Consider the following 26,650-nt stretch of genomic DNA (forward strand, 5'->3'; position numbering starts at 1 on the left):
ATGGTCCAATTACAGACTCAGATTTCTGCTTTAGCTATTTTGGCAAGATATTCATTATTCCTGAAATTGTGGAAGGCAGATATGGAGTCTAAACACCATTTAAAGACTCTGCCATTTGAAGGTGGTTACCTATTTGGCTTGGAATTGATCAAATTCATTTCCCAGGTGATGGGTGTAAAAGTAATTTTCTTTATGGTGCTAGACATAAGGCTAAACATATGTTTGGTTCCTTTCATGCCCACAGTAGGGGGAACTTTCAAGCCTATCGATGAATGCCTAGAGGCATCCACAGAAGTACCTTCAGAGAGTGTGTTATATCAGGCCCTACCTGTACTGTGCCTAAGCAGGCAGAACAATCAGCATGATTATTTGTAGCTAGGAACCTGTCCTCGAGTGGGTGCCTGTGGTACTCAGATTCAAGAATACTTGGAGTTGTTCCAATCCAGATCATTTGCTCACAATTCGATATATCCTGGACCTGGAGAGTCATGCTCCAAACAATTCTGGTTATCCTTCTTCCAAGAAAGATAAACAGGAAAAAGGCTCTCATTCATGCAGTTCACAATTGGTAAGGATCCAGAGTAATTGTTCCAGTACCAAAATCAGAAAGGGGTCAGGGTTTTACTCTAGCCTGTTTCTCATGGACAAACCAGATGGGTCTTCCAATCCATTCTCAATCTTAAATGGCTGAATACCTATCTCCATTTGAAGACATTCAAGATGGAGTCAGTAAGAACAGTAACTGGTTCTATGTAAAAGGACCAATTCTTGGCATCAGCAGACATAAAAGATGCCTACCTTCATATTCCCATATGGAGGGGTCATCAATGTCTACCAAGTATTGCGGAAGGGGATCATCATTTTTATTTTCAGGGTCTACCTTTCAGCTTTTCTACTGCTCCCAGAGTTTCTACAAAGGCCATGGCACATATGATCTTTCTGTTAAGAAAAATTGGAGTGAATGTGTTAGGATACCTAGACAACCTTTTGATAAGGGTATCTATGGTAGCCCTTTTGCATCAACATTTGTGGGTCACTATAAAAATGCTGGAAACTTTTGGTTAGGTCATAAATTTGCCAAAATCAAATTTGGTCTCATCTCAAAGGATGATGTTTCTGGGGCTCATCTTTGACATTCTGCTCAGGCAAAAATTCAGGAGCTCCAGACAATACAAGGGAGGTCCTTAGAATGCCAAGGATTTCTATACTCAGGGTCATGCAATCATTGGAAAGCATGGTGGTTTTGTTTAAAGCCATAACTTTTACGAGAATGTATGCTCTTCTTTTGAAAAACCAGTCATTATATCAATGGGTAAACACAAATGTTCAGATTATCTCTACAAGTACGTCAGTCCCTTCATTGGTGGCTGGAAGGGAGAAATCTGAGCAAGAGTTACAGTCTGGTGGTAATTTACAGGGTTGTAGAAGAAACTGCCAAGATACTGAGCTTGCTTCCAGGGCCATTAGGCATTTCTAGTGGATGCCATGACAACACCTTGGTCATTCCAATTGGGCTACATATTTCTTCCTCTGGTCATGATCCCAAGGGTATTACAAAGGATTCAATGAGTGGCTCAGCTGGTCGTTCTGGTAGTACCAGATTGGCCACACCCACACTAGTATGTATCCTTTAGAGAATATTTGAAAAACTGATGCACAATGTAGTCTGTGTGAGAATTAAGTTGCGTTACTGAGCTGCCACACTGAGTGGGACCTGCAGCCCACTAGAAAAAGCAATGTACAAAAAAAGGAAAGTGTAGTGCTGGTAGACAACAAAAAACAATTTACTAAACACAGATTAACATGCATGCACGTAAACATGTAATAATGAGCCTGATAATTATATTAAGATACCAGCTGCTAAAAAGATAGGGGTGGTATGAAAGTTCCTTCAATACAACTTCCCTAACATATGTTAGTCCGAATGGAATTAGAAGATAAACATGGAAGGATCTCACCCAGTATACACAAAATTAGCAATGTCCAATCCACTTTGTGAAGATCGAATGTTCCAATAATTCACTATCTGTGCGGCACAGGAGATTATTAAATATGCAGGTGAATAGAGTGCATAAATTGCCTGGAGGTTGCTGTGGTATAATTTCCACTCTGGTCCTACCAGATCACCTCAGCCTGAGACAGTATCTTTAAATATAGTCTCCGTTAGGGTCCCCTTGAGACTGCTCCTGTCATGTGAGGTGTTGGCAATGTTCCAATCGCCACAGTGGAAAGGACCAATAGGGTTAACCGCTGGTTCCACAGTCCTCCTCTGCATCAGCAGTCAGCCTGGTTATCTCCAAATAGGGTGCCCGTATGTGAGCTGCAGAGGCTCAGAATGTTATGTTGGGAGCCAGCCACCAAGGTGTCTCTATATGCGGTCGCGGGATGTCATGGCTGAATCCTTGATGAAAGTGGGAGAGAAAATCCTGGAGAAACGCATTAAGGTGTATGAGCTATGATCCTTTTTGCTGCTATACCCAAGACGCGTTGTCCACAATTAGCACCTTCCCTATCTATCCATACATCACCAGCACTTTGGAAAAATTCAGCCAGGATATCCCGCGGCTGCATACAGAGACACCTTGGTGGCTGGCTCCAAACATAACATTCTGAGCCTCTGCAGCACACACATGGGAGCCCTATTCGGAGATAACCAGGATGACTGCTGATGCAGCGGTGGACTGTGGAACCGGCGGCTAACCCTATTGGTCCCTTCCACTGCTGTGATTGGAATATTGCCGGCACCTCACATGACAGGAGCAGTCTCAGGAGACCCTAACGAAGACTATATTTAAAGACAATGTCTCAGGCTGTGGTTAGCTGGTTGGACCAGCATGGAAATTATACCAGGGCACCCTCCAGGCAAATTATGCACTCTATTCACCTGCTTCTTTAATAATCTCCTGTGCCGCACATATAGTGAATTATTGGAACATTCCATTTTAACAAAGTGGATTGGACATTGCTAATTTTGTGTATACTAGGTGAGATCCTTCCATTTTTATCTTCTAATTCCATTTGGACTAACATATGTTAGGGAAGTTGAAGGAACTTTCATACCACCCCTATCTTTTTAGCAGCTGGTACCTTAATATAATTATCAGGCTCATTATTACATGTTTATATGCATGTACAGTCTGTTAATCTGTGTTTAATAAATAGTTTTTTGTTGTCTACCAGTGCTACACTTTCCTTTTTTTGTACATGTATCCTTTAGAACATGGTTGCAGATGTTCCATTTCGGTTACCTCTGCAACCAGATCTATTGATTCAGGGTCCCTGTCGACATGCAGATTTTCTTTAATTGGCTTTTGACAGCATGGTTCTTGAATTCAAGATTCTGAGATCTAAAGAATTTTCCAAATCTGTGGCAAATACCATGATCCAGGCTCGTAAGCCAGTCATTTAAAAAAATATATCATCACATCTGGAAGAAGTATATTTATTGGTGTGAACTAGTTTAAGCCTGAGAGTTTTCATTTTTCCTGGCTTTTGTCTTTTTTACAGGATGGAGTATCGAGGGGACTTAGGTTATCCTCACTCAAAGGATAGGTATCATTCCTGTCTATCCTGTTTCAAAGGAAATTGGCAGCTGTTCCTGAAGTACAGACTTTCTTTAAGGGGGTAATTCGCATACAGCCTGCATATGTTCTGCCAGTTCCACTTTGGAATTTGAACTTAGTGTTTGAGGCACTTCAGAAAGCTTCTTTGAACTTGTGGAGTATGTGGAATTGTGATAACTTAAATTGAAAGTAATGTTTCTGCTTGCCATTGCATCAGAAAGAAGAGTTTTGGAGTTAGCAGCCATTCTCTGTAAGACTCCCCTCCTTATTTTTCATGAGTACAGGGTTGTGTTACGCACTAAACCTTCTTTTCTTCCAAAGGTGGTTTCAGCATTTCACATTAACCAGGATATAGGGCCTCATTCAGAGGCGGTCATAGGATGCAAGTGGTCATTCTGAAACAGGGCGACCACTTGCATCCTGAACGGCTGCCTCCATGTCGGTCGTTAGGATGTGGGTTAACACCCACAGCTCTAACAACTGCTAAGGGTGATGGTCATGATGGTCAAGACCATCACGACCATCAGGGCTTACGACAAGACACTAAGGTAGGGTCTCATCAACCTTAAGCCATAGGGAGCTTATTGCTCTGTTTGAGCAGGAAGCTCCCCACCGATATCACTGATGTCAGGGGAATGCCCGCAAATGGAGTGCGTTCCAATAGGAACGCCTGTTTGGCCGGGCACGTCCCCGGCCAGCCCAGCAAATGGGGCATGCTGTCACTCAACATCAACAGCTTGCCCAATCTGCTACGAGACCCCTAACGATGGATCACCCATTGTTAGCCAGGTCTAACGCATGCGCATGACGGAGCCGGTTTCATTGTGCGCATGCACACTGGAGCAACATCGACCCGGTCGTGAGCTTGTAGAGCTAACGACCGGGTCTGAATGAGCTCCATAGTCCTTCAAGCTTTTTAGCAGGATTCAGCTAATGAAGCCTCACCATTACGTTTGTTGGACATGGTCCATGCCTTACGCGTTTACATGGAACATACTTTGTCTTTCCAATGTGCAGATTCCCTGTTAGTCCTAATTGATGCTCCAAAAAGAGGCTGGCCAGCTTCTAAAGGATGCATTGCAAGATGGGTTATGGCTTCTATTAGGTAGGCATATGTGTCCACCAATGTATTGGTTCTGACCTAAATTTGGGCCCATTTGACTCTTGTGGTTGGTGCTTCATGTGCAGTACAACTTGGAGCCACATTAGAACAGTTGTAAATTAGATCTCAACTATCTGGAGTAGACTTTCTGTTTGCTTTAAAGATGATCTAGTGACACATGATTTACCACCAAGTTGGACGACCTTACCTCATTATGCAATAAGATGAATCTTTGCTACCGTGAGTGACAGGGAGAGAAGAGTAGAAAAGATTGCTTCAGATTTTAGCCTACTCCACCTTGCTACTCCTACTGAAACCATCACTAAAGAACCTATGCAGAATCTATCGGGCCTGACTTATCCTAGAAGAAAGACAGTAATGCCAATGAGAGAAACTCTGCATGTATTGTGGAGAGGCTGGTCATCTGGTAGCCTCAATGTACCCGTCGTCCAGGAAACTATCACTCCTAACCAGCCATGGAGACACAAGGTTGGGATTAATATCATTGTTTCCAACTAAATCTGAATCTACTATCCCTGTTGCTTTGGAGCTTACTCAAATGTTTAAAAATGTCTCTTCTAGATTCCGGAGCAGCCAGAATATTATTTTGGCTTAATTAATCCAGTATTATCAAATCCCAATACAGCTTTCTGGAGCAGCCGTAAATTTTATTTTGGCTGCATTAAACCAGAAGTATCAAATCCCTGTACAGCCATTGCTTCATGCTATTACCCTCTCTGCAGTTGATGGCAGTCACATCATTAATTGAACCATCACTCATCAGACCCATCCACTACAACTTTGTATTTTTGTATTGGCGCTCTTCATGTGGAGCTGTTAGAATCTTTAGTTATAACAAAGGCCTCCGATGGAATTTTTTTAAGTTATCCTTGGTTAAGCAAGCAAAGTCCATGATTTGACTGGATGTCAAAGCAAATTTTGTCTTGGGAGAATTCTTGTCATTCTTCCCATCTTCAACATGTGAAACTGGGCCGCTTTCAATACCCGAGATGGGCATTTTGAGTATCTAGTCATGCCTTTCAAGGATTTTATTAATGCTCACCTGTTTTTCGAAGCTTTGTTAATGAGATCTTCCGGGACTAACTCTACATCTCTGTCTCTATCTTGATGACATTTTAATTTTCTCTTCCAATCTAGAGGATCATAAGCATCATGTGAGATAAGTTCTGAGCAGATTGCACAAGAACAGTTAATACTATAAGCTGGAAAAATGCATATACAAAGTTTCATTTATACCCCTCCTGGGATATATATTATCTCTGGCTTGGGATTAGAGATGGATGCGCAGAAGGTGCAAACCATCCCAAAATGGTCACAACCTATGTCCTTGAAAGCAGTACAAAGATTTTTAGGCTTTTGAAACTACTATCACAAGTTCATTAAAGGTTTTTTGTCTCTTGTGGCACCAATTATGGCTTTAATGTGGAGCATACCCCACACAGTGTTCCCCCAAAGCCGAGAACACCTTCCAGCTGCTTAAACAAGCATTTATCACTGCACCAGTGTTACGCCAGCCTGATGTAAGTAGACACATTTTCTTAGAAGTTGATGCCACTTCTAAAGCGGTAGGAGTAGTTCTTTCACAAAAATTTGAGGATAATACATTTCACCCGTGCAGGTATTTCTTAAGAATGTTTTTGCCTGCAGAAAATAATTATGCCATAGGGGTGAAAGAGTTACTTGCAGACAAACTTGCATTGTAAGAGTGGTGTTATCTCCTTGAAAGAGCACATTTTCCAGTCACTATCTACACAGATCATCATCATTTATTAATTCTGAAGAATATCCAATGTCTAAATACCAGATTGGCTTGGAGCACTATGTGCTTTACACAATTTAATTTTACATTGACCTTTCATCCAGGATCCCTGAATCAGAAAACTGATTACTTATCTCTTTTGATTATCCCAGAAGGTCCTACTGAAACCCAAAGATAACTTCTTGTCCTTGAACCCAGAGTTTTTACTTCCACAAAAATGATGCCACCTCTTGTAAAATGATTGTTGCTCCAGAATTATGCAATCAAATACTTGTATGGGCGCATGCATCTCACTTTGCCAGATATACTAGAATTCATAAAACTATAGAATTATTGCAATGTTTTTATTGGTGGACATCTTTGAAATCTGACATAGTGGAATTCATATAATCATGCACTAAATGTGCACAGCATAAGACCTCCAGGCAAACTCCTGCTGGGAACCTAGTACCTTAATCAATTCATACCTGTTGTTGAATTTGTAAATACCTTTTAATATATTCCTTCCTATAAACCTCTAAGATTCACCTGCCTAGAACCTCTAAGACAAAACCTGCCTGTACCTTCTAAAACCACAAGATGTCGCTATTTTGATTATACCATTAATGATATACCAAGACAGTTGAATAGCGGTCCGAAGTGCTAAAGATTATTATTCAGGTAAAAGTACAGATGTTACAACGCTATGATCTAATAATGAGCGCAAATAAATTGTACAAACATTAGGTCATAAGGTACAGTTAAAATACATGAAACGGTTATTAAAGATCAAAATACAATGAGCAATATGAGAAAGAGAGAGAGAGAGAGAGAGAAAGAGAGAGAGAAAGAGACATATTAAAATACAATGAGAGATATATCAATGTCTGCTGAGAGCACATGTTCAATATGGCTGGTGATGTAGTGTGTGTGTGTTTGTTTTTGTGTGAGGGGGGGGTTGGGCTGAAGCACATGTTTTTCCTTTGTTTGCAAGCCTCATGATCCCTAGGCAAACTCCATCCTGCACCAAGCTGCAACTCCGCAAATCATCCATCAATGACCACAACCACAACAAAGACAATATACCTATCTGACCCACACAACACCACAACTGGGCAGAATCACAATTTCCCTTGTTCACCCAACATGGAGGCAAGCCATCTACAACAAACCGCAGACAACATACCCATCTGACTCACACAACACCACACTATGATCACATTCATGAGTATACAACACACACAAAGCCCATCTCTCCCAAGCAGAGATACCGTTCAAGCACACGGCAAGGCCCAAACACAGAACACATGGCAAGGCCCAAACACAGAACACATGGCAAGGCCCAAACACAGAACACACCAGAGGATCTCAATCAACAAGCATCAATCATTCACAAATATCACAACAATTCCACAATCAATCCCTTTCCTGCATGCTGACAACAGACCACTGTACCCTACAGAGCAGATGAAAAGCACAGACCAGACAACACATCATCCACTGCATGCCAACACAGACCCATGAATATCCTTAGAAAACTACAAACCACACACCATGCTAAGCTAATAACAGATTAACACCTAACATAGCTTCAGACACCCAAATGGGCTAAATATTGCACATTTTATACTCAGCTATAACAACCCAGAGGAACTGAGACCCATTCTTCCATTGTCTGGTCAGGGAGTGTACCTCTCTCTTCCTTCCAAAATCTCCAAGTGCCTGCTAAGCTGTGTGTGTTCTCAGGGTGTGCATGCTATGTTCCCGCCCCCTTTTACCTGTGAGGTCATCAGAAAGGGAGTATCCTTTTGGTTATCTGAAACTACTGTTAATTAGATTCTACTCTCAGCTAGCTAGCTCTATTGATTAGACTGGAATAACCAGTCCTTTGGAGAAATCTGTTACAGGGCATTTATTGGACAATTCCAAATGGATACAAAAGGTCTCCAACCTCCTTTTGTATCCCCCAACATGCAAATCTAAGCTGCTATGGAAAACAACATTTCAAATAGATATTCTCTCTAACATTCATATTTCATAGCCGCATGTTCTGATCTTCATATTGATGTCACCGGAATGCTGTAGAAACAGAGTCGATCAGTACGGTTCCACACACAGTTCAATTGTCTTTTACTAAGCCATAGTTACAGAATTATCCTTTTTGCGTTACAGGACCATTGCTTTTAAATGTATGTATGTGGGGAAAACACCACTGAATTGCGTTGTGCGTCTGAGGGTTGGTGGGGCACTCAGCGAGCAGCACTAAGCTGGAAGGGCATCTATGTGTGTGTGTGGCCATGCCAGTATGATTTTGGGAAGGATCACTAAAAAAACTGACTGTATTCTGTTTAACATTGTGTGTATGAGTTGCAGGGAATTTTGCTACTTTTTAATTTTTCTGATGTTCTTAAACTGCAAATTGCAAAATTTGTTTATACAGTGAATTTAATTCTCATACAGGAAGGAGGCTTCCAGCTGTGCTGTCGGAGCCTCCCTGTTTAGTCTGCCTGTGTTTGAGGAAGGCTGACTATGTACCTTTTGTTTACAAAATAGTGCTGTGAGATTTTATTTCTAAGATGGAGTCTTGGCCCTTTACAAGACAGCATTGCGCAGATTCCAATTGCAAACAGATTCTGTCTTCGCCAATTATCCGGTTTTGACACTGTCCATGGACACATCTAGCGATGGACTTTGTGACAGATCTACTGGCTTACAGAGGATATGGTGGTTGTAGACCAGTTTTCCAAGACGGCTCATTTCAATCCTCTTAAGAAACTGCCCTCCACTTCTGAACTAGCTCAACGTTTTATTTCTGAAATCTTTTGTTTACCAGGATTACACACTGAAATCAACTCCGACTGTGGAGTTCAGTTCTATGCAACATTTTGGAGATCTCTGTGTTCAGCATTACAAGTTAAATCAAAATTCTCAACAGCCTATCATCCTCAAACCAACGGAGTCACAGAACGTGTTAACCAAGACCTGGAAACATTTCTTTGAATTCTCCTATCCTCTTTGCAAGATAACTGGTTGGATCTCCTGCCTTGGGCAGAATTTGCACACAATAGTTTTTACCGCTCCTCCTGTAGTCATACTCCATTCTTTACTGTTTATGGCACACATCTACAGAAACCCAAATTTCAAAGTTTATCAGCTTTTGATCTAACAGTGGTTACATCCTCTTTACAGTACTCCAGGATTTGGAAAAGGTTCAATCTATACTTCAGAAAACTTCACATCATTACAAACATTAGGCAGATAAGAAAAGAAGATCAGTTCCAAGTTTGAAAGTAGGGGACCAAGTGCAGCTTTTAACTAAAAAACTTGTGTCTACAAGTACCATCAATGAAATTTATCCCTCATTACATTGGCTCATTTCCAGTTGAAGAAGTTATCAATCCAGTTGCTTATAAGCTCACACTGCCTTCTCACCTCAAGGTTCCCAATTCTTTTCACATCTCATTTTTAAAGCCCCTGGTTCTGATTCAGTTTCTCAAAAATCTGCCTCATTCTCCTACAATACTCACTGAAAGAGTAGTTGAATTTGAAATTAAGAAGATCAAAGATTCCCATCTTCCCTATGGTCACCTCCAGTATTTCTTAGACTGGACGGGTTACAATCCAGATCACCATTGCTGAGTGAATACTTTAGATGTCCATGCAGCCTTGTTGATTCACAAGTTTCACTTTGAAAACCCAAGAAAACCTACTAAGTGTCATGAGGCCACCACAAAAAGAAGGGGTTGTGTCATGGGCTGCTCTGGAGGTTCGCGGGGGGTCCAGGACTTACCTGTCCGGGCACTCTTGTGGGTTATGTTTGGCAGGGGTTCAAGCTGCTGGTGGCTAGCGTGGTGTGCAGGCAGATCCTCGAGAAGCAGTGCTGTGTCTCTGGCATTTTAAAGCTGCTGTGACTGGAAGTCTGTATGGATGCTGCCAGGTGCTGTGTGCTGCCTTCTTGGAATTGGTCACATGTCAGGTAGGAGCCAATCCAGTCTAAATGATTTACAATAAGCACTGAAAGCCAATCCAGTCCCTTACCAGTGCAACATCTTACACAGCTAGTCTGTGTGCTAGTTCTCTGTGCTTCTTTGTCTCCATTTGCTTCAAGTGTTCCAGTTGCAGTATTTAGTTGTATAATTAATTTGCTGCCTTCTCTATTTCACAGTGCCACTGTCCATGTTCTGTCCATCTCAGGTCTGGTAATCAAAACTACTATCTGTGCTACGTTACAGAGCCTTCTCCACAAGTGACCCCAGTCAGCACCAGTACTAAGTTTCCATACATCAATGTCTCCAGATATGCACTCTGAATACACAGTAAAGTTAAGCTTTTCTTTCTGGTCTCCATCCCCCGCATCATCCTGCAAAACTAAAGCAGAGACATTAATGAACATGTACTCCCTTCTTCCAGCCTCGTTTCAAAAGCAGGAAACTGCTCACAAGGACTTACCTGCAGTCAGTCCAGGTCCACTGCCCATGTTTGTTATGACAGATTCTGCAGTAACAAAATTTGTGCCCACTAGGGCTATAGTAGGACACCTCTGTCCTTGGCTTGCATCACTGGAGGTTAGTAAATGTGACATCATGACATCACAGTAGGGTAGTCTGATATAAAAGGAACTGAGCACTGGATACCTTCTAAGATAAAGCCAAATGGCTTCCAAGCTGCAGGGAGCTATTCTCGGCAAGCTACAAGCTGAAATAAGGTCTCATTAGGACAGTGTCAGTGCTGCCCTCTTCATTCTTGAAACTTGGATGGTGGCACTGTTTGCTGACCTAGTTATAACACACAATAGGCAGTTTAGAATCTGTGCAGTGTTAAATACACATGACTGACTAAATGGGGCCAATAGGTTGTTTGAATAAAAACACTAATTGAGGTTTGTATGGGAATGGGATCAGAGAGATGGGATGATAGTGTGTAACACTCTGCTTCCTACTCGTATTTTGTTATTAATAACACCTCTGACTATACCAGTCTGGTACAATGAAATGTTGCCTTTATAATATGGAAAATCCTGTTTGTGTTGCCTTTTTCCATTGCTTCACATCTAACCACTTTAAACATTCTATTTTTTAGTAATTGCTTCCTGCACCCTCTACTTCTCAAACACTTCTCTTTATATTTCACTGTTGCAGCTGTGCTCTTGTATTTAGCAGCACTATTATTTTACCTGTTTTTTTGCACATTTAACTACACTGTATATTTTTCCACTCCAGTTTTCATCCCCCTAAGTTCCTCATCCACACCATAACCACCTTTACTTCCACCATCCCCATTATTCAGTGTCTACATGATCCTTTACTTCATCTCCTTTTTTCCACACTAACCCTCACCCTCTACTCTCTTCCACTTGCTGTCCCCCCTCTTTCCCTTACTTAGTCTCCCTTCTACTCCTCTGATTCTCTCCCCCACCTTTCCTTGTCCTCCATTCTCAACCACCTCCTTCTACTCACCTTCAATTGCTTCACACTAAACAATCTACTTACCCACCATCTGCAGGTTTCCTTGCTTGCTTAGGAGCCCACACTATTACTATATTCTCTTCACCACTATCCTCCAAAATTAATTTCACTTCTACCACACAGCAACACATATAATCATATTCATATCTCTCCATCTAGTTTGTCCCTCTGTCCTGTGCCCCACTGGAATGCCAGATCTATCTGTAATAAACTGGTCCCCATCCATGACCCCTTCATCTCCAACTCCTTGAACCTACTAGCCATCCCTGAAAACTGGATTTACCCCCTCAGGCACCACTTCTCCCGCAGTTTTCTCTTCTGGGGGCCCCATGTTCTCTCCCACCCCTTACCCGGGGGCCCGCATGGAGGTGGTGTAGGGGTCCTTCTAAACTCCAGGTATTCCTACCAAATCTAACCTTCCATATTATCCCTTTCATTCTATACATTCAAGGTAACCATTATTTGCCTCTTCCAACCTATTTAGTATTGTGTAATTGTCATCTATTGTCCCCCTGGCCCATCCTCCAAATTCCTTGACAACTTCATGGCTCGCTCACTTCCTCTTTTCAGACCTTCCCTCCATCTCTTTTATCTCTCTCTCTCATTAGGCACTGTCCTCTCTGCATTCAAACATGCATATATCTCCCTCATTCTTAAATAAAACACCCTTGATCCTGATACTCTAACTACCGCCACATCTCTCTCATCCCTTTCCCTCCAAACTCCTGGAGTATATTGTCTACAACTATCTCACCACCTTTCTTAACTCTTACTCCCTACTTGAATAAGAGTATTTCAGTCTGTTTTTTGTACTTTCTAATCAACTTAACCTGCCCTCACTGAAGTATGCAATTACCTCCTTACTGACACTATTTTGACATTGTGGATCCTCTCCTCCTGTAAATCTTCTACTCTCTTGGTCTGTGTGATACTGACCCCTCATAGCTTTCCTCCTACCTCTCTGATTGTTCTTTCTCAATCTCCTTTCCTGAATCTACTTCCCCCTACTTCCTCTTCCAATAGGTGTCCCCCAAAATTCTGCTCTTGGCCACTCCTATTCTCCCTTTTTACATCCTCTTTAGGTATGCTCTTTAGCTCTTTTGACCTCCAATATCATCTCTATGTTGATGTTCTATGCTCATGTCTACCTCTCCTCCCCTGACTTTTTCCCCTCTCTTCTTACTCATATCTCCAACTGTCTCTCTGTTATATCTTCTTGGATGTCCCAGTGCCTTCTTAAACTTACTGTAACATGTCCAAGATTGAGATGATAATATTCCCTCCCTCCCAAATACCCTCACCTCCCACAATTTTTGTATCTATTGATACCACCAACAACTCCTTTAGCCCAAAAGTTTTCTGTATTTGAGTTATCACTTTACAATTCTAGTAAAAGTGCAATGTGGCCTGCCAGGTGAGTTCTTTCTGGCAGGCTGCCGTCAATGGAACTTAGCTCCAAATGGGCAGCATTCACCATTCTGCACATGCACACTATGGAAGAGATGGGGAAAATGTCCTTTTCACATGACCGGCTGCCATTGCTGTTCCAACTCTGCCCCTGCTGCATTCTGCCGGCCCAAGAGCAGTAAAGACATCCATGCCCTCATTGTGTCCCATCTACCCATGAAGAGCAGGAGCTGGAAGAGAAGCAGATGGCTGTTTGATTAAAAAGAAGGTAAATTGTGGGGCACAGGGGTTGGTGGGGCAAAAGGGGGCATGTGGCTGGCCTGGAGAGACAGAGGGGGCTGGAAGGGACACATAAGGCACACTTAAGGCTTACCTATATGGTGGTTTCTCTATAACATGTAACATATGTCCATCCAGACAAATGAGTGGGAAGATATTTGATATATGAGGGGGAATAACAGCTCCAGGTTCAAACTGATATGTGGTATTAATACCGTATATAGGGGAGATGGGATCATATAGTGGGCCTTATTCATTATATATCATTACTGCTATCACAGCTGTGATTATGCACAGAGTTCTGTTGCAAAAATATGTTAATGATTGCAATTGAAAAATTAGTATAGACACACCCACAGCCAGCATAAAGATGCCCACTACCACTTTTTCACATCTGCAATACCTTGCAATCCTGTGTATACATCAGGAACAGTGAGTAACATTGGCCCCTCATGCACAATAACAACAGGTCTGACTGACCATTCTCAGAGACCAGCTCGCACACAATGAATACACAAGCTGCAACTGCCATCACAGTTGCTAATTTATGCATGCCCATGCAATGGTGGTTGAGCGGAAAGGCAAATGCAATGGTGGTCAAATGGAAAGGAATGCCTGTGTTTCTACGACCACCCTCCTGTCACCACCCCCAAACAGTCACTCTGCCATCTCTTACCATGCTCTGCATAATTGCTGTGCCATTGCAGTGTAGACGCAGCACACTGCGATGCATATGAATAACACAGCTCTCAGCTCACCCTGAATATGTGGTATTATTATTATTAATATTATTATTTTTATTATTATTATTATTATTATTATTATATATGGTAGAGCAAGTCTCCTGCTAAATCCCGATTGACTGACTTTCATCTTGGTTCAGTTTTAAAAGTTATCACATTCATTACGATTTAACCTAAAATAGTAAAATTGGTGTCAGGAAAAAGAGGTCTTGTATCAGGAAGAAACATTAAACTTTATCATTATTTTTCCTTCCTGATAAAAACCTTACAATCTGCATACATACAGTATAAGACTTTTTTTCTGGTGTCCCACACAAGCTTAGACCTTATTTATTTAGCCCAATTTGGATTTTAGGTTTGACATGCCTGGTGTAGATGCTTAATTTTCATTTATGTTATTTAAAAAAGAAAAAGTGTTAAAGTAGAGTTATGGAATGAAGATGGTTGATGGAAAACATACTTTTTATGTTAGATCTTTTAACATTGACTTCAAATTATTACATAGAGAGGGAACTAAGGAGCAAATTATGTGCTGCAAACCTTTCTAGTTAATGAACTGCCCATTTCCTATTTGCATACTGGGGCTACTACTGTATGATACATTTGCCTAATCATGTTATGGTATATAATCTAGACCTCACTCTCTTGGATGGTACTGCTTTGCACCATCTGGTGTGGTATGACTGCCAAGAAAATAAAAAGATACTCCCAATGAAGATGGGTCTGCCAGTTCACAGGCATAAAGTAGGGGACATTTTATCAGGCAGATAAATTGTCCCAATGTACACTGCTTCTTCTGGTTCTACATGATGATGGGACAATATATAGGCTATTGTAATAATAGAAAGCAGACAAAAATGCGCAATAAAATAAAGAGTGCAGCCACTAATCATGTAAACAGGTAAACATCCACTAATTACCCAAGACTTACAAAGAAAAATAGACAAAAATGCACAATAAAATATTGAAGGATTACACCAAATAGTAAAGCGCTCTCTAAATACCACATGCAATAAAATTGAAAAAATAATCACCCAGAATGATTAATCCTGTACAGATGTCTAGGATAAATGGTCACAGGGTTTGCTTCTCCTTGAGAGATATCTTCAAAATCTCCCATAGCACTGCATATAATCAAATATACAAGTGCAGGTGGGCAATAAGAAGAAAACAGAACATAGTGTAGAACACCTTTGACATATAACAAGCGTTTTAAGCGGTGAATGTATTCACCAAACAACAAGTGCAGCAAAGCAGGAGTCCAAACAACATAGAGCCACGCTTAACGTGTTTCAGACTTTCCAAGTCCTTCATCAGAAGCGTGACGAATACATTCTAGATTCTGGCTGGAGTGTCCGGAATTCTGACCAGGAATTGTCCTTTTAAACACCTGAGGACTGCCAGAGTTTACATCCCATTTGATGCAGTGCTGACATCCCAGGATTTCATTTATATGCCTGATTTCCATCCATGTTTGTAAGTGTAAACCTGTTCTATTAAAACGCTTGTTATATGTCAAAGGTGTTCTACACTATGTTCTGTTTTCTTCTTATTGCCCACCTGCACTTTTATATTAGATTATATGCAGTGCTATGGTAGATAGGTTTTGAAGATATCTATCTTTTAAAGGAGAAGCAAACCCTGTGACCATTTATCCTAGACATCTGTACAGGATTAATCATTCTGGGTGAATATTTTTTCAATTTTATTGCATGTGGTATTTAGAGAGCGCTTTACTATTTGGTGTAATCCTTCTATATTTTTCAATATATAGGCTATTAACATAGTCATGGAATCAAGACTATGAACATTGCAGGTGGCACTGTACTATTCCTGAATATTATCAAACTCAGTGGTTTGTGGGTGGAATTAGGCAGTCAGTAATTTACTGGATATGTCAGAAAATGCAAAACTTGTGTAGTGTATTTTTTTAACTTTCAAACTGTCCATATTATATTTGTTATTTATTTCATTAAGATATTTTAATAGCACACATTTTGCATATTCATTATATTGACATTGAGCATGTCAATATTCAATTGGTCAACATAGGGCTGTATTCAATTAGACGTCAAAAGCCGTTTTCTGTGAAAAAGCAATGCCGATCATGACTTTCTGCGTGGTCGGAAATTATCTCCATATTCAATTCCAGATGCTTTTTGCCTATGCGGAAAGTCAATGCAATGTAATAGGCGAAAAAGATTTGCCTCTGAATAGCAGGTGAAAAGTGCATTTTTTTTATTTTGGGGTGAAAGGTGGGGAACTCACTTAGAGCCCTTGGGACAACCCCCCAAAGGACATTTAAAAAAAAAAATCCAGCAAAAAAACCTTAAAAACACCCCAAAAAAGTACTTTCAATTTAGGGGCGGAAAAGAACAAAGTGGGGGACAAGCAAAAAAACTAGTGAAATAGATTTCTTAGTGGTCTGCAAAGATGGGTCATGTGTTTTTATAATTACAGGTGCTTGCAACAGGTGCATTTTTATGTTTTTTAAAACTTCAATTTAGAGACTTTAAAATAGACTTGCACCCATTTTGAAGTGCTCCAAATTTGACAGGACTACTTGCCGTATATACTCGAGTATAAGCTGAGTTTTTCAGCACATTTTTTGTGCTGAAAAAGCACCCCCTCGGCTTATACTCGAGTGAAGTGTAGCGCTGACCGGACGGAGTTCGGTCAGCGCTACACAGCACAAACACAGAGCCACCGGAGCCGGCAGCTGCGTGTTTGCTGTAATCAGCAGCCACTGAGAGTCTGTCAGACTCTCAGCGGCTGCTGCTGCTCCCACTGCAGGAGCCATCTTCTGGCTCCCGCAGTGGGTAATGGGAGACACGTCGTCATGACAACGTCTCTCCCATGCAAAGCGGCTGGAGGAGTGGATAGCGGCGGGACCAGGAGCGGGAGTTTCAGGTAAGTGATTTTTTTTTTATTCTTATCACATCCTCTCTCTACAGGGGGGGACTACAAGGGGCGATAACTACAGGGGGCACTACCAGGGGGTGATTACTACAGGGGGCACTAAAAGGGGGGATTACCACTGGGGGAACTACCAGGGGAGGATTACTACAGGGGTCGCTACAAGGGGGGATTACTACAGGGGGCACTAAAAGGGGGGATTACTACAGGGGGAACTACCAGGGGGGATTACTTCAGGGGGCACTACCAGGGGGGATTACTACTGGAGGCACTGAAAGGGGGGATTACCACTGGAGGCACTGAAAGGGGGGATTACCACTGGGTGCACTACCAGGAGGGATTACTACTGGGGGCAGAACCAGGGGGAATTACTACTGGGGGCACTACCAGCTGCTGCCATTTCCCACACTAGGCTTATACTCGAGTCAATAAGTTTTCCCAGTTTTTTTGGGTAAATGTAGGTACCTCAGCTTATATTTGGGTCGGCTTATACTCGAGTATATACGGTACTTTCACCAATAAGTACTACTTAGAGACATTATTCACCAATTGTGCAAAGACACTAATAAGAAGCTATTGAAACAACTTAAGTACCCCAAATCATTTTATTTGTGCTATTCGGACACATCTAGATTGATCTCCAATGTTAGTGCATCTCTTTGGGGGTTCAGGCTGATTTCTCCAATTCTGACAGCACTTTGTGCCTGTTCTGAATTCACCGCTTGCCATTTTTGCGTGGTTTGTAATTGAGTACAGTGAATAGCGGGGGCACGCACGATAAATTTCCACGTCCAAAACATGTGATGGCAGTGGAAAGTCAGGCAGTCAAAACTTTATCGCAATTGCAAAACTAATTGAATACGGGCCATAGTCTTTTTCTGTTATTCTGTCTTTAACCATAATGCTAACCCTAACCCTAATAGTAATCCTACCACTGATGGTACACCTAATGCTAACCCTAATGAAAATGTTGAAATTATGACAATATCAATATACTGTATCAAGAGCAGAGTGTGCATCTGGGTGTTGCTGGGGTTTTGGAAGTGAATGAAGGAAAGGAGAGTGTGTGACTCGGTGCTGCTGGGGTGATGGAAGTGAATGTAGGGGAGGAGAGTGTGTGACTGGGTGCTGCTGGGGTGATGGAAGTGAATGTGGTTTAGGGGAAGTGTGTGTGACTGGCTTCTTGGATTGTGGTGTTAGTAGTGGAAGCGAGCTGACAGGGGGCACTAACATCTTGCCTCTGGGTCTTGGTATGAATGTGTGCCCCTGGTTCATAAGGAAAAATTAGGCCACATAAGGTGATAATTACAGCATCAAGTTTACAAAATTGAACCACCTTATTGATAGTAGACAAATCATGTTTTAAACAGTGTGACATTGATGATTTTAGCATAGGGGCCCCAAATGACTGTTTTGTATGAAAGTGAACAGACTCCAACACTGGAATACATAAACCCTCTTTACAGTCTGTTTTGTCACCATGATGCTGATTTCTGACTGCATCACAAGTTGAAAATCACAGAAGTTCACATTATACATATTGGCTTCTATTGTAGTTTTGGGGGAAACTGGAACATGCAGTATTCTCTTGACAAGTGTTGGGGGTAATTGTAATAACCTGAGGCTTGCAGGCATCATTGAGTTCTGGGATGTCTCTCCAATGATTTATTTGGTAGACAACTATGTATATGACCTGGATCTGTGGTCCCCTTGCAATGGCACCCCCTGCAACCACTATAACTACACGTATGCGAGTAAACTTTAATCAAAGTAAGTTGTGGATCATGTCTAGAGCCATATCAGATTATACCCCTTGGTCCTGCCATGCCTTCCCCACATATGACAGCATAACATCACAAAGAGGGAGTTGGGCTGCCACTGTGACCAGGAAGCTGCATTATCAGCATGTCCTTAGGATGCACAGGGTAGGTCTCCAGCACATCTGGAAGCTGCAGGTGGATATTCTATCCTTCATACCTTAAAACTCACCACACTGCGGGCTTTCCCAATGCTCCAAGAGCTAATGAACAACTCTCAAACTTTCTAGATACAGGGTGGATGCTTGTGTCATTTACTACTGCTATCAACTCTGCCTGATGACACCATCCAAGGGGGTGACACCAAAATAGCAGAGCAGTTCTGCTATTTTGGTGTTACCCTCTTGAAATATGTAACTCGGTGTGGCCCACACCCCCTTAGTGATGCCACTGCTTGTATGTCTACATCAGCTGTAGAACCACAGATATCCTGCAACTTAATATCAAATGGGTAGAACATTGGAGGTGCATCTAATGTGTCAGAGAATCTCCTGGAGGTACTTTTTTATAACACACTAACTATTGAACATCTAATGTGAGCACACCAGGCTGCGCATTCCCTAACATGGTCACATCTAATGCAACTAGTCAGAAATGCCCAGTAAACAACTACCTGAAGATTATTTTTCAGCATCTTCAACTCTCAGAGGAACCTTCTGGCACCTCTGCACCCTTAGCTATCTCCCAGTGTCTATCAGTCATAGTAGCATAACTACAGTCCCCAAAGACCCCGCGGTGGCTTGGGGGCACGGGGGCTTGTGGGGCGAGGTAGCTGCAGATTCCATGCATACTAGCCGTCCGCATGGAATCTGCAGAAAATGGCCCTCCAAAAATGGCTGCCGCCTAGGAGGGGACAGATGCTAGAGGTCCTACTGGACCTCTAGCATCTGTTAGTTACACAGGCAGGGCGGTAGTGTGGACCGCACATAAGTGCCGTCCGCACTACACTAGTATAACAAACACACAGCCGCCAGAGCCGGCAGCTGTGTGTTTGTTTTAGCAACCAATGAGAGTCAAACAGACTCACATCTGCTGCATGTCTTGTGCCCATTGCCAGAGCCAGGCTTTTCTGGCTCCTGCAGTGGGTGATGATGGGAGAGATGTCATGATGTCTCTCCCATCATGCAGAGCGGGCCTGCCCAGGAGGACACCGGACGGAGGAGCCGATGCCAGAGCATTGATCAAGGTAAGTGGATTTTGTCTGTCTGGTGGGGGGTGGGGGGTTGTTTACTACTACTGGAGGCATTGCTGGGGGTTGTTTACTACTTCTAGGGGCATTGATGGGAGGTGGGACTACTACTGGGGGCATTGCTGGGGGGGTTGTTTGCCACTACTACTACTACTGGGGGCTTTGCTTGGAGGGGGGACTACTACTGGGGGGCATTGCTGGGGGGGTTGTTTACTACTAATACTACTGGGGGATTTGCTGGGATGGGGGACTACTACTGTTGGCATTGCTGGGGGGACTACTACTGGGGGCATTGCTGGGGTGGAACTACTACTGGGGGCATGGATGGGAGGACTACTACTGGAGGCACTGGTGGGACCACTACTGGGGGCACTGCACTGGAGGGACCACTACTGGGGGCACTGCACTGGTGGGACCACTGCTACTGGGGGCATTGCTGGGGAGGACTGCTACTACTGGGGGCACTGCTGGGGGGTTAGTACTGGGGTAACTATTGATGGGGGTCTACTACTGAGGGCATAATATAAGGGGCACTGCATAGGGGGATGACTACCTGGGCCACTGCATAGGAGGACCACTTCTGGGAGAACTGTATAACGGGCACTACTGTATACTGTAAACTGTCTAGGGGGGTTGGGAGCAAATTTTTTACTTTTGCACTGAGGGCCAAATTGTGTATAAATGGCCATGTAATTATTTTACCAAAATGCCGACAGGGGGGCGACAGAATTTTTTTTGGCAGGGGGAGCAAAATTTATAGTTACGCCACTGGTCATTCACTGCTAATAACAGTGATCCCACATCCCTGTGAACCCCCTCCGAGTGGCTGCTCCTATCTGCTAGTCAGAATGCCATCTCCTGTGCATATCAGATAGCTGCTTCTCTCTGTAGCCACACAAAAGTGAGTCCATCCAGCACACTCCCCTGTGATTACCCATTGGCTGCAGAGAGAACCACATTTAATCATACTGACAGTGTACACAGCACATGCTGTTTCCATAGTCTTCAGTGTCAACTTTCTTGCACTTAAATGTAACAACATTGGTAAAAGTAATGTGGATAACAGTCATGTTGGTCTCTAATTTTAAGTGTCTGTTTCAGTGGAAAAATAAAAAAAAATAACAGTTAATCAAATTAATAAAAAAAATCACATAACCAATGGATTCCTGCTTCCTAATATTCCTGCAGATTGTTATATTATCCCAATGTTGTCAGCACTGTAAAATAGGGTGTTATGAGGGCAGTCCCAGCAAAACATTTTTATGTTTAACCATTTTCTTATAGAGGCCTCAAGCTCGATGTTTTAAAAAGTGTCTTAATGGATTCAGAAAAGCTCCAGTAGGAGGACACCATGCCTGTTGCTATGACTGTGTGCCATGCTCAGAGGGAGAAATATCTGATGGTATGTGTTCAATATGTTACTGTTTTGTTTGTAATTACAAATGATGGGCAGATGAAACAAATTTACAATAATCTCCTACTTATCCATTAGCGCACAGTAATATATTGTTAAACAATATATGGCTTTATATGGCTGTAGTATGTTTTAGCCAATACTATACAGTAGTCACATAGGAAAAACAACTTGTTTTGTGACATAAATATTTGTGAATTCACCAAGAGTTTTAACAGTATTTACCAAAAACATGAATTTGCCAAAAAACAAACCAAACCACTAGAGCCTGTGTATATTGCAGAAAACAAACTGCTACACAATGCGATAGACCATAGGTTCTCAAACTTGGTCCTCAGGACCCAAAACAGCACGTTTTCCAGATATCCTCACAGAATCACAAGTGAAATGATTAACTCCTCCTGTGAAACTTTCAAAATGTGTCAGTGAGTAATGAGTACACCTGTGCACCTGCTAGAAGACTTGGAAAGCATGACCTCTGTGGGGTCCTGAGGACAGAGTTTGAGAATCACTATGATAGATGGTAATTCTAATGTGACAATGCTAAATTATTTCCTAGTTACCAAAAAGGACTACATTTATTCAGTTATCATTGTAACATGTCTGGTCTAGATTGTGAAAGGATTGCTATTGAGGGGGAGATGTAGTCTAAGGGTTGGGTAAGTTGTCAAGTGGAGATGAGGCCCAAATCAGGATGTAATCCACATACCGGTGGTAGGGATGCAAGTGGTCAGAATTCTGAAACTAGATTTCTGACAGTAGTCAGAATCCCAGCTCCAGAATCCTGACCACTGACATCCTGATGGAAAGCATTAGGTTTACAGGCAGGATTAGGATTAGGGTTAGGATTAGACACTTGGGGGAATGTTAGTGTAAGGAATTAGGATGCAGTGTTAAGGGTTGGTAATGAGAGGAGAGGATTGGGAATAGGCTGCAGGAGGGGAGGGTTTGGGATATGTAGAGGATTGGGGTACTTAATGCCAGGTATTGGGATTTTGACTGTCAGGATACCACTGTCTATACTGTGACCAACTGCTGGGATCCCATACCCAACCTCCCAAAGCAACTAATCATCTACCTATTATTTTATAGGAAATGCATGAAAAATTATAGCTAAAAACTATATAATTAAGTACAGAATATAAAAAAAATGGTTAACACAAGTAGAGTTAAGTGGGGATTCAAAGTCCTACCATTGTTCAGGAACCATTGTTCTGGAAAAACCTTTTCAAGTACACTGTGATTATTGCTCAAGCATAAATTTTAAATATGAACTCCTCCTTTACACAGCAATCACCCCCACCACCACCTCTGAGCAGGAGGGTTATACAGGCAAATGTGTAATTTAATGAAAATATTATTTGGATCTAGATGAAAGAATATGTATCAGATTAACTGAATCCATTCCATAGAGTTCAGGACAATAACAACCTAGATAAATTAAATTGGGAAAACCTAGAACAATGTTTCAAACACTGCTATTTAGTGGTAATCTCTTCCTAGATAACCTGCTTTCTAGTAATATAATGAAAAACAAGGAGGACCCTTAATAAGTGTCAATAAAGAACCTTCTTTTGGTTCCTGTGTAACAAGAAGGATGAACAAAACCTTTGCTCAGCAGTCTTTATACTGGACAAACTGGGATGTTGAACAACATTTTCAAAGAAACTCACAGTGTGGGATCACCCCAAATTACCATGTTTAGCTCTGCATATTTTAGTATATTGTGCAAAAAATTAATACAAATTATAGGTAGGTTGTAGAAGTCTAAATTATAACAAACAAAGAATGAGGTAGGAGAGAATGTCATGCAACCTTACAGCCTTTTGAGAAAAGTTTGTTATATGCATTTAGGCGCTATACTGTATACTGCATTTTGATATTTCAAATAGTTGACTTGTGGGACTTTTTTATTGAATCTCTTGTTGTATGAGGAGGGAACCATGTCATAACTGAGCCAAAGAAACAATCTGATGTAGGCATATTTTCTCCTTGCATGAAGGCATGTGAGGACTGCTGGTCAATGTAATAACTTAAAATGAGAAAATTATTATGCAACTTTCTGTTTGTTTAAAAGCCTTTAAATTGATTTAAAAATAATATATTGACAAAGTTTAAGTAATAGAAACATGGAGAGATTGAGACTTTTATGAATGATAGAGATAAAAGTAATATATACAGTATAGTGAGGGAGATTGATGGTAACAGTACTACAATATTTATGTCATATTTTTCCCATAGATAAGGAAAATTGTGTGAAATGTGCTGATAATGAATTGCCTAATGACAAAAAAAATGAATGCATTGCCAAGGCTGAGGAGTTTCTTTCATATGAAATGGACACTATTACTTCTGTTTTCTCTATCACTGCTGGATTATTTTCTATTTTAATTATCTTCATAATTGGAATTTTTGTTTTCTTTTGGAACAGCCATATTGTCAGAGCTAACAACCGGAGTCTTAGCTTTATTCTCCTCATTTCTTTAAAGTTGAGTTTACTTTGTATATTTCTTTTCCTTGGTCGCCCAGTGGATATAACCTGCATGCTACGCCAAATATCCTTTGGAATAACATTTACGTTTGTGTTGTCCTCAGTCTTGGCTAAGACTATCACAGTTTGCATCGCTTTTAAGGCCACAAGACCCGGAAGCTACTGGAGAAAATGGCTGGGAGTCAAACTATCAAATGCTTTAGTGTTGATCTGCTCATCTGTCCAAATCCTGAATGGTGTCATCTGGGTGTCAGTTTTGGCTCCATTTCAAGAGTTTAACATGGACACATATCCTGGGACTATCATCATCCAATGTAATGAGGGTTCTGTGTTGGCCTTTTATTTCATGTTGGGTTACATGGGGTTCCTGGCAGCTGTGAGCTTTGTTCTGGCTTTCATGGTGAGGACATTACCTGACATCTATAATGAGGCCAAATACATCACATTCAGCATGCTGGTGTTCTGCAGTGTTTGGGTCTGCGCCATCCCAGCCTATCTGAGCAGTAAAGGGAAACATATGGTCATTGTAGAGGTGTTTGCTATATTAGCTTCTTGCATTGGAATATTAGTCTGCATATTTTTTCCTAAATGCTATTATATACTGATGAGGCCTGAGATGAGGAGAAGAGACAACGTTTGTGCAAGAATAAAAAGTTCTTCATAGTATAATATTTTATCCCACAAAATATACCTAGTTATTAATTATTCAGTTAAAATTCAATTAGATAGGCCTGAAAACAGTGGGTCAGGTGCAGGAAATTCAAGTCACTTTTTGTGCATTTTCTCACCAAATCTGCTGCAGAGCTGAGCATACGTAACTATGGGTGGTATAGAGTTGTAGGCATCTCAGTTGCATCAGATTTATGGGTGAGGGAGCATAACTTGTTGGTAACTTGACATTCACTTGTAGTTAGAGCTTACGGAGAACATGGTAATGGAACTGTGTGCTATGCATAGTTGTACTGTACACTGAAGGAAATATGCCTGTTTTCTGACAGTATTTCTGTTTAAGTGCACACTGATAGTGATGATGACTATGAAACCAAGCATATGGATTGGGTAAGTTTGACAACATAGTTATTTGCGTATGGGAATACATAGACATATCAAATCATGTTTGTTCCCAATGTGCATGCAATTAAGTCTAACTTGCATTTAACTCTCCATCAGACCCAAAATAATGAAGTCACACTTTTATTGTCACATTATCCCCATGAAATCTAACTGATTTTTTTTTACTTTAAAACCATATATTTTCTAATTTGTTTTCCCCATCATGTGTCATTGTAACCATGACTCTAACTACTGTCTAGTCGCAAACGTCTAAATTACCCCATTATGTTTTTCTAGAATTTATGTGAATATATTTTGACAATCTGTCATTTATAATTTTACCTATCTGACAATGATTAATAAAACAGCTTAATATTACATGCACATGTGACTGAGGAGTGAAAATGTTATTTAAAGTACAGTATGGTGTTTCTTTATGAATTAATTAATAAACACATTGACAATAAATCATAAGAAAAATTCCATCCATAAAAAAGTTACACTTTTATCAAAATTGCATTTGTCACAATTTGCAAAAGACAAAGTGAATGTTCCAGATACAAAATGTAGCATATGAACAGCCCAAAGTCAAATACTGTAATTTCTAATGATACAAAATGTGACAAAAAATTGTGCAAAAAGCATTTAATAAGCAATCGATATGGAAACAATACATACATTTATTTCTGTAGTCTTGCTGCATCCTTGATTTTTTTCCAGTGTTTCAATAAAAAATATATAGTGTGTATATATATATATATATATATATATATATATATATATATATATATATGTGTAACACTGTCTGCCGGCACTCAATGTAAACAACTTGCTCCGGTGCTCCTAATAAAAAATGCAATCCAGTGGAAGAAAGGGCACTCAGAGATGACAAGAGGTACAAAAATCCGTGTATAAACGTTCAAACGTTTTCAGAGACACAACCCCGTCATCAGGAACATACACATACAGCAAATGAAACCCACTTACCATCACCAATATATACCCCACACGGGTGCCGTCCACAGCGCTTCCCCACAGCTCACGCTGCGTGTAGCCACCTCCCACCGGCCTCAGTCACTGACGCACTTCCGGGTCACGCTCCCAAGGTAGCCATAGGAACCACCTGCATGCGTTCCATCAGCTAACTGCATGCGTGCCACGCGTGCAACCACAGTGACCTAACGTCGCGGGGTCACCACACCACCAGCGGCTGATGGATGCAGCTGTGTCTGGTAATCCCCAAAACTAGACAAAATGATAAAAATAATATATATAATGTGAAAAAAAACAAAACAAAAAGCACATATACAAAACATATAATCAATAACAATGGACAGAACCATACAGATTTGAAAAGTATTGTCATGTGAAATCAATAATTGTGCATATTTCTACGGCAATCAAATTCCATAATTATTACATACGCTCAAAAAACCGATGAATGCACTAAAT

The 26,650-nt window shown here is 41.2% G+C and overlaps 1 protein-coding gene across 1 annotated transcript; it reads left to right on the forward strand.

The window, feature by feature from the left end:
- LOC148509550 (vomeronasal type-2 receptor 26-like) lies at positions 1-24,809 on the forward strand. Its single transcript, XM_088442958.1, has 6 exons — positions 1-307; positions 447-568; positions 9,258-9,453; positions 10,835-10,923; positions 21,525-21,648; positions 23,896-24,809. Exons 1-6 carry the CDS (start codon positions 1-3, stop codon positions 24,807-24,809), a joined length of 1,752 nt encoding a protein of 583 aa, XP_088299084.1.
- Positions 24,810-26,650: the final 1,841 nt, after the last annotated feature.

This window comes from Taudactylus pleione, unplaced genomic scaffold (genome assembly GCF_031769625.1).
Source record: "Taudactylus pleione unplaced genomic scaffold, aTauple2 ptg000319l, whole genome shotgun sequence".
NCBI lineage: Eukaryota > Metazoa > Chordata > Amphibia > Anura > Myobatrachidae > Taudactylus > Taudactylus pleione.

What these genes read in the sequence shown, in the direction of transcription:
- LOC148509550 (XM_088442958.1), top strand. Translation starts at nt 1, where the DNA reads ATGGTCCAATTACAGACTCAGATTTCTGCTTTAGCTATTTTGGCAAGA. An exon ending in ATTCATGCAGTTCACAATTG is followed by an intron (nt 569 to 9,257) that starts GTAAGGATCCAG and finishes TTTGTTTACCAG; the next exon opens with GATTACACACTGAAATCAAC. An exon ending in AGAAATATCTGATGGTATGT is followed by an intron (nt 21,649 to 23,895) that starts GTTCAATATGTT and finishes TTTTTCCCATAG; the next exon opens with ATAAGGAAAATTGTGTGAAA.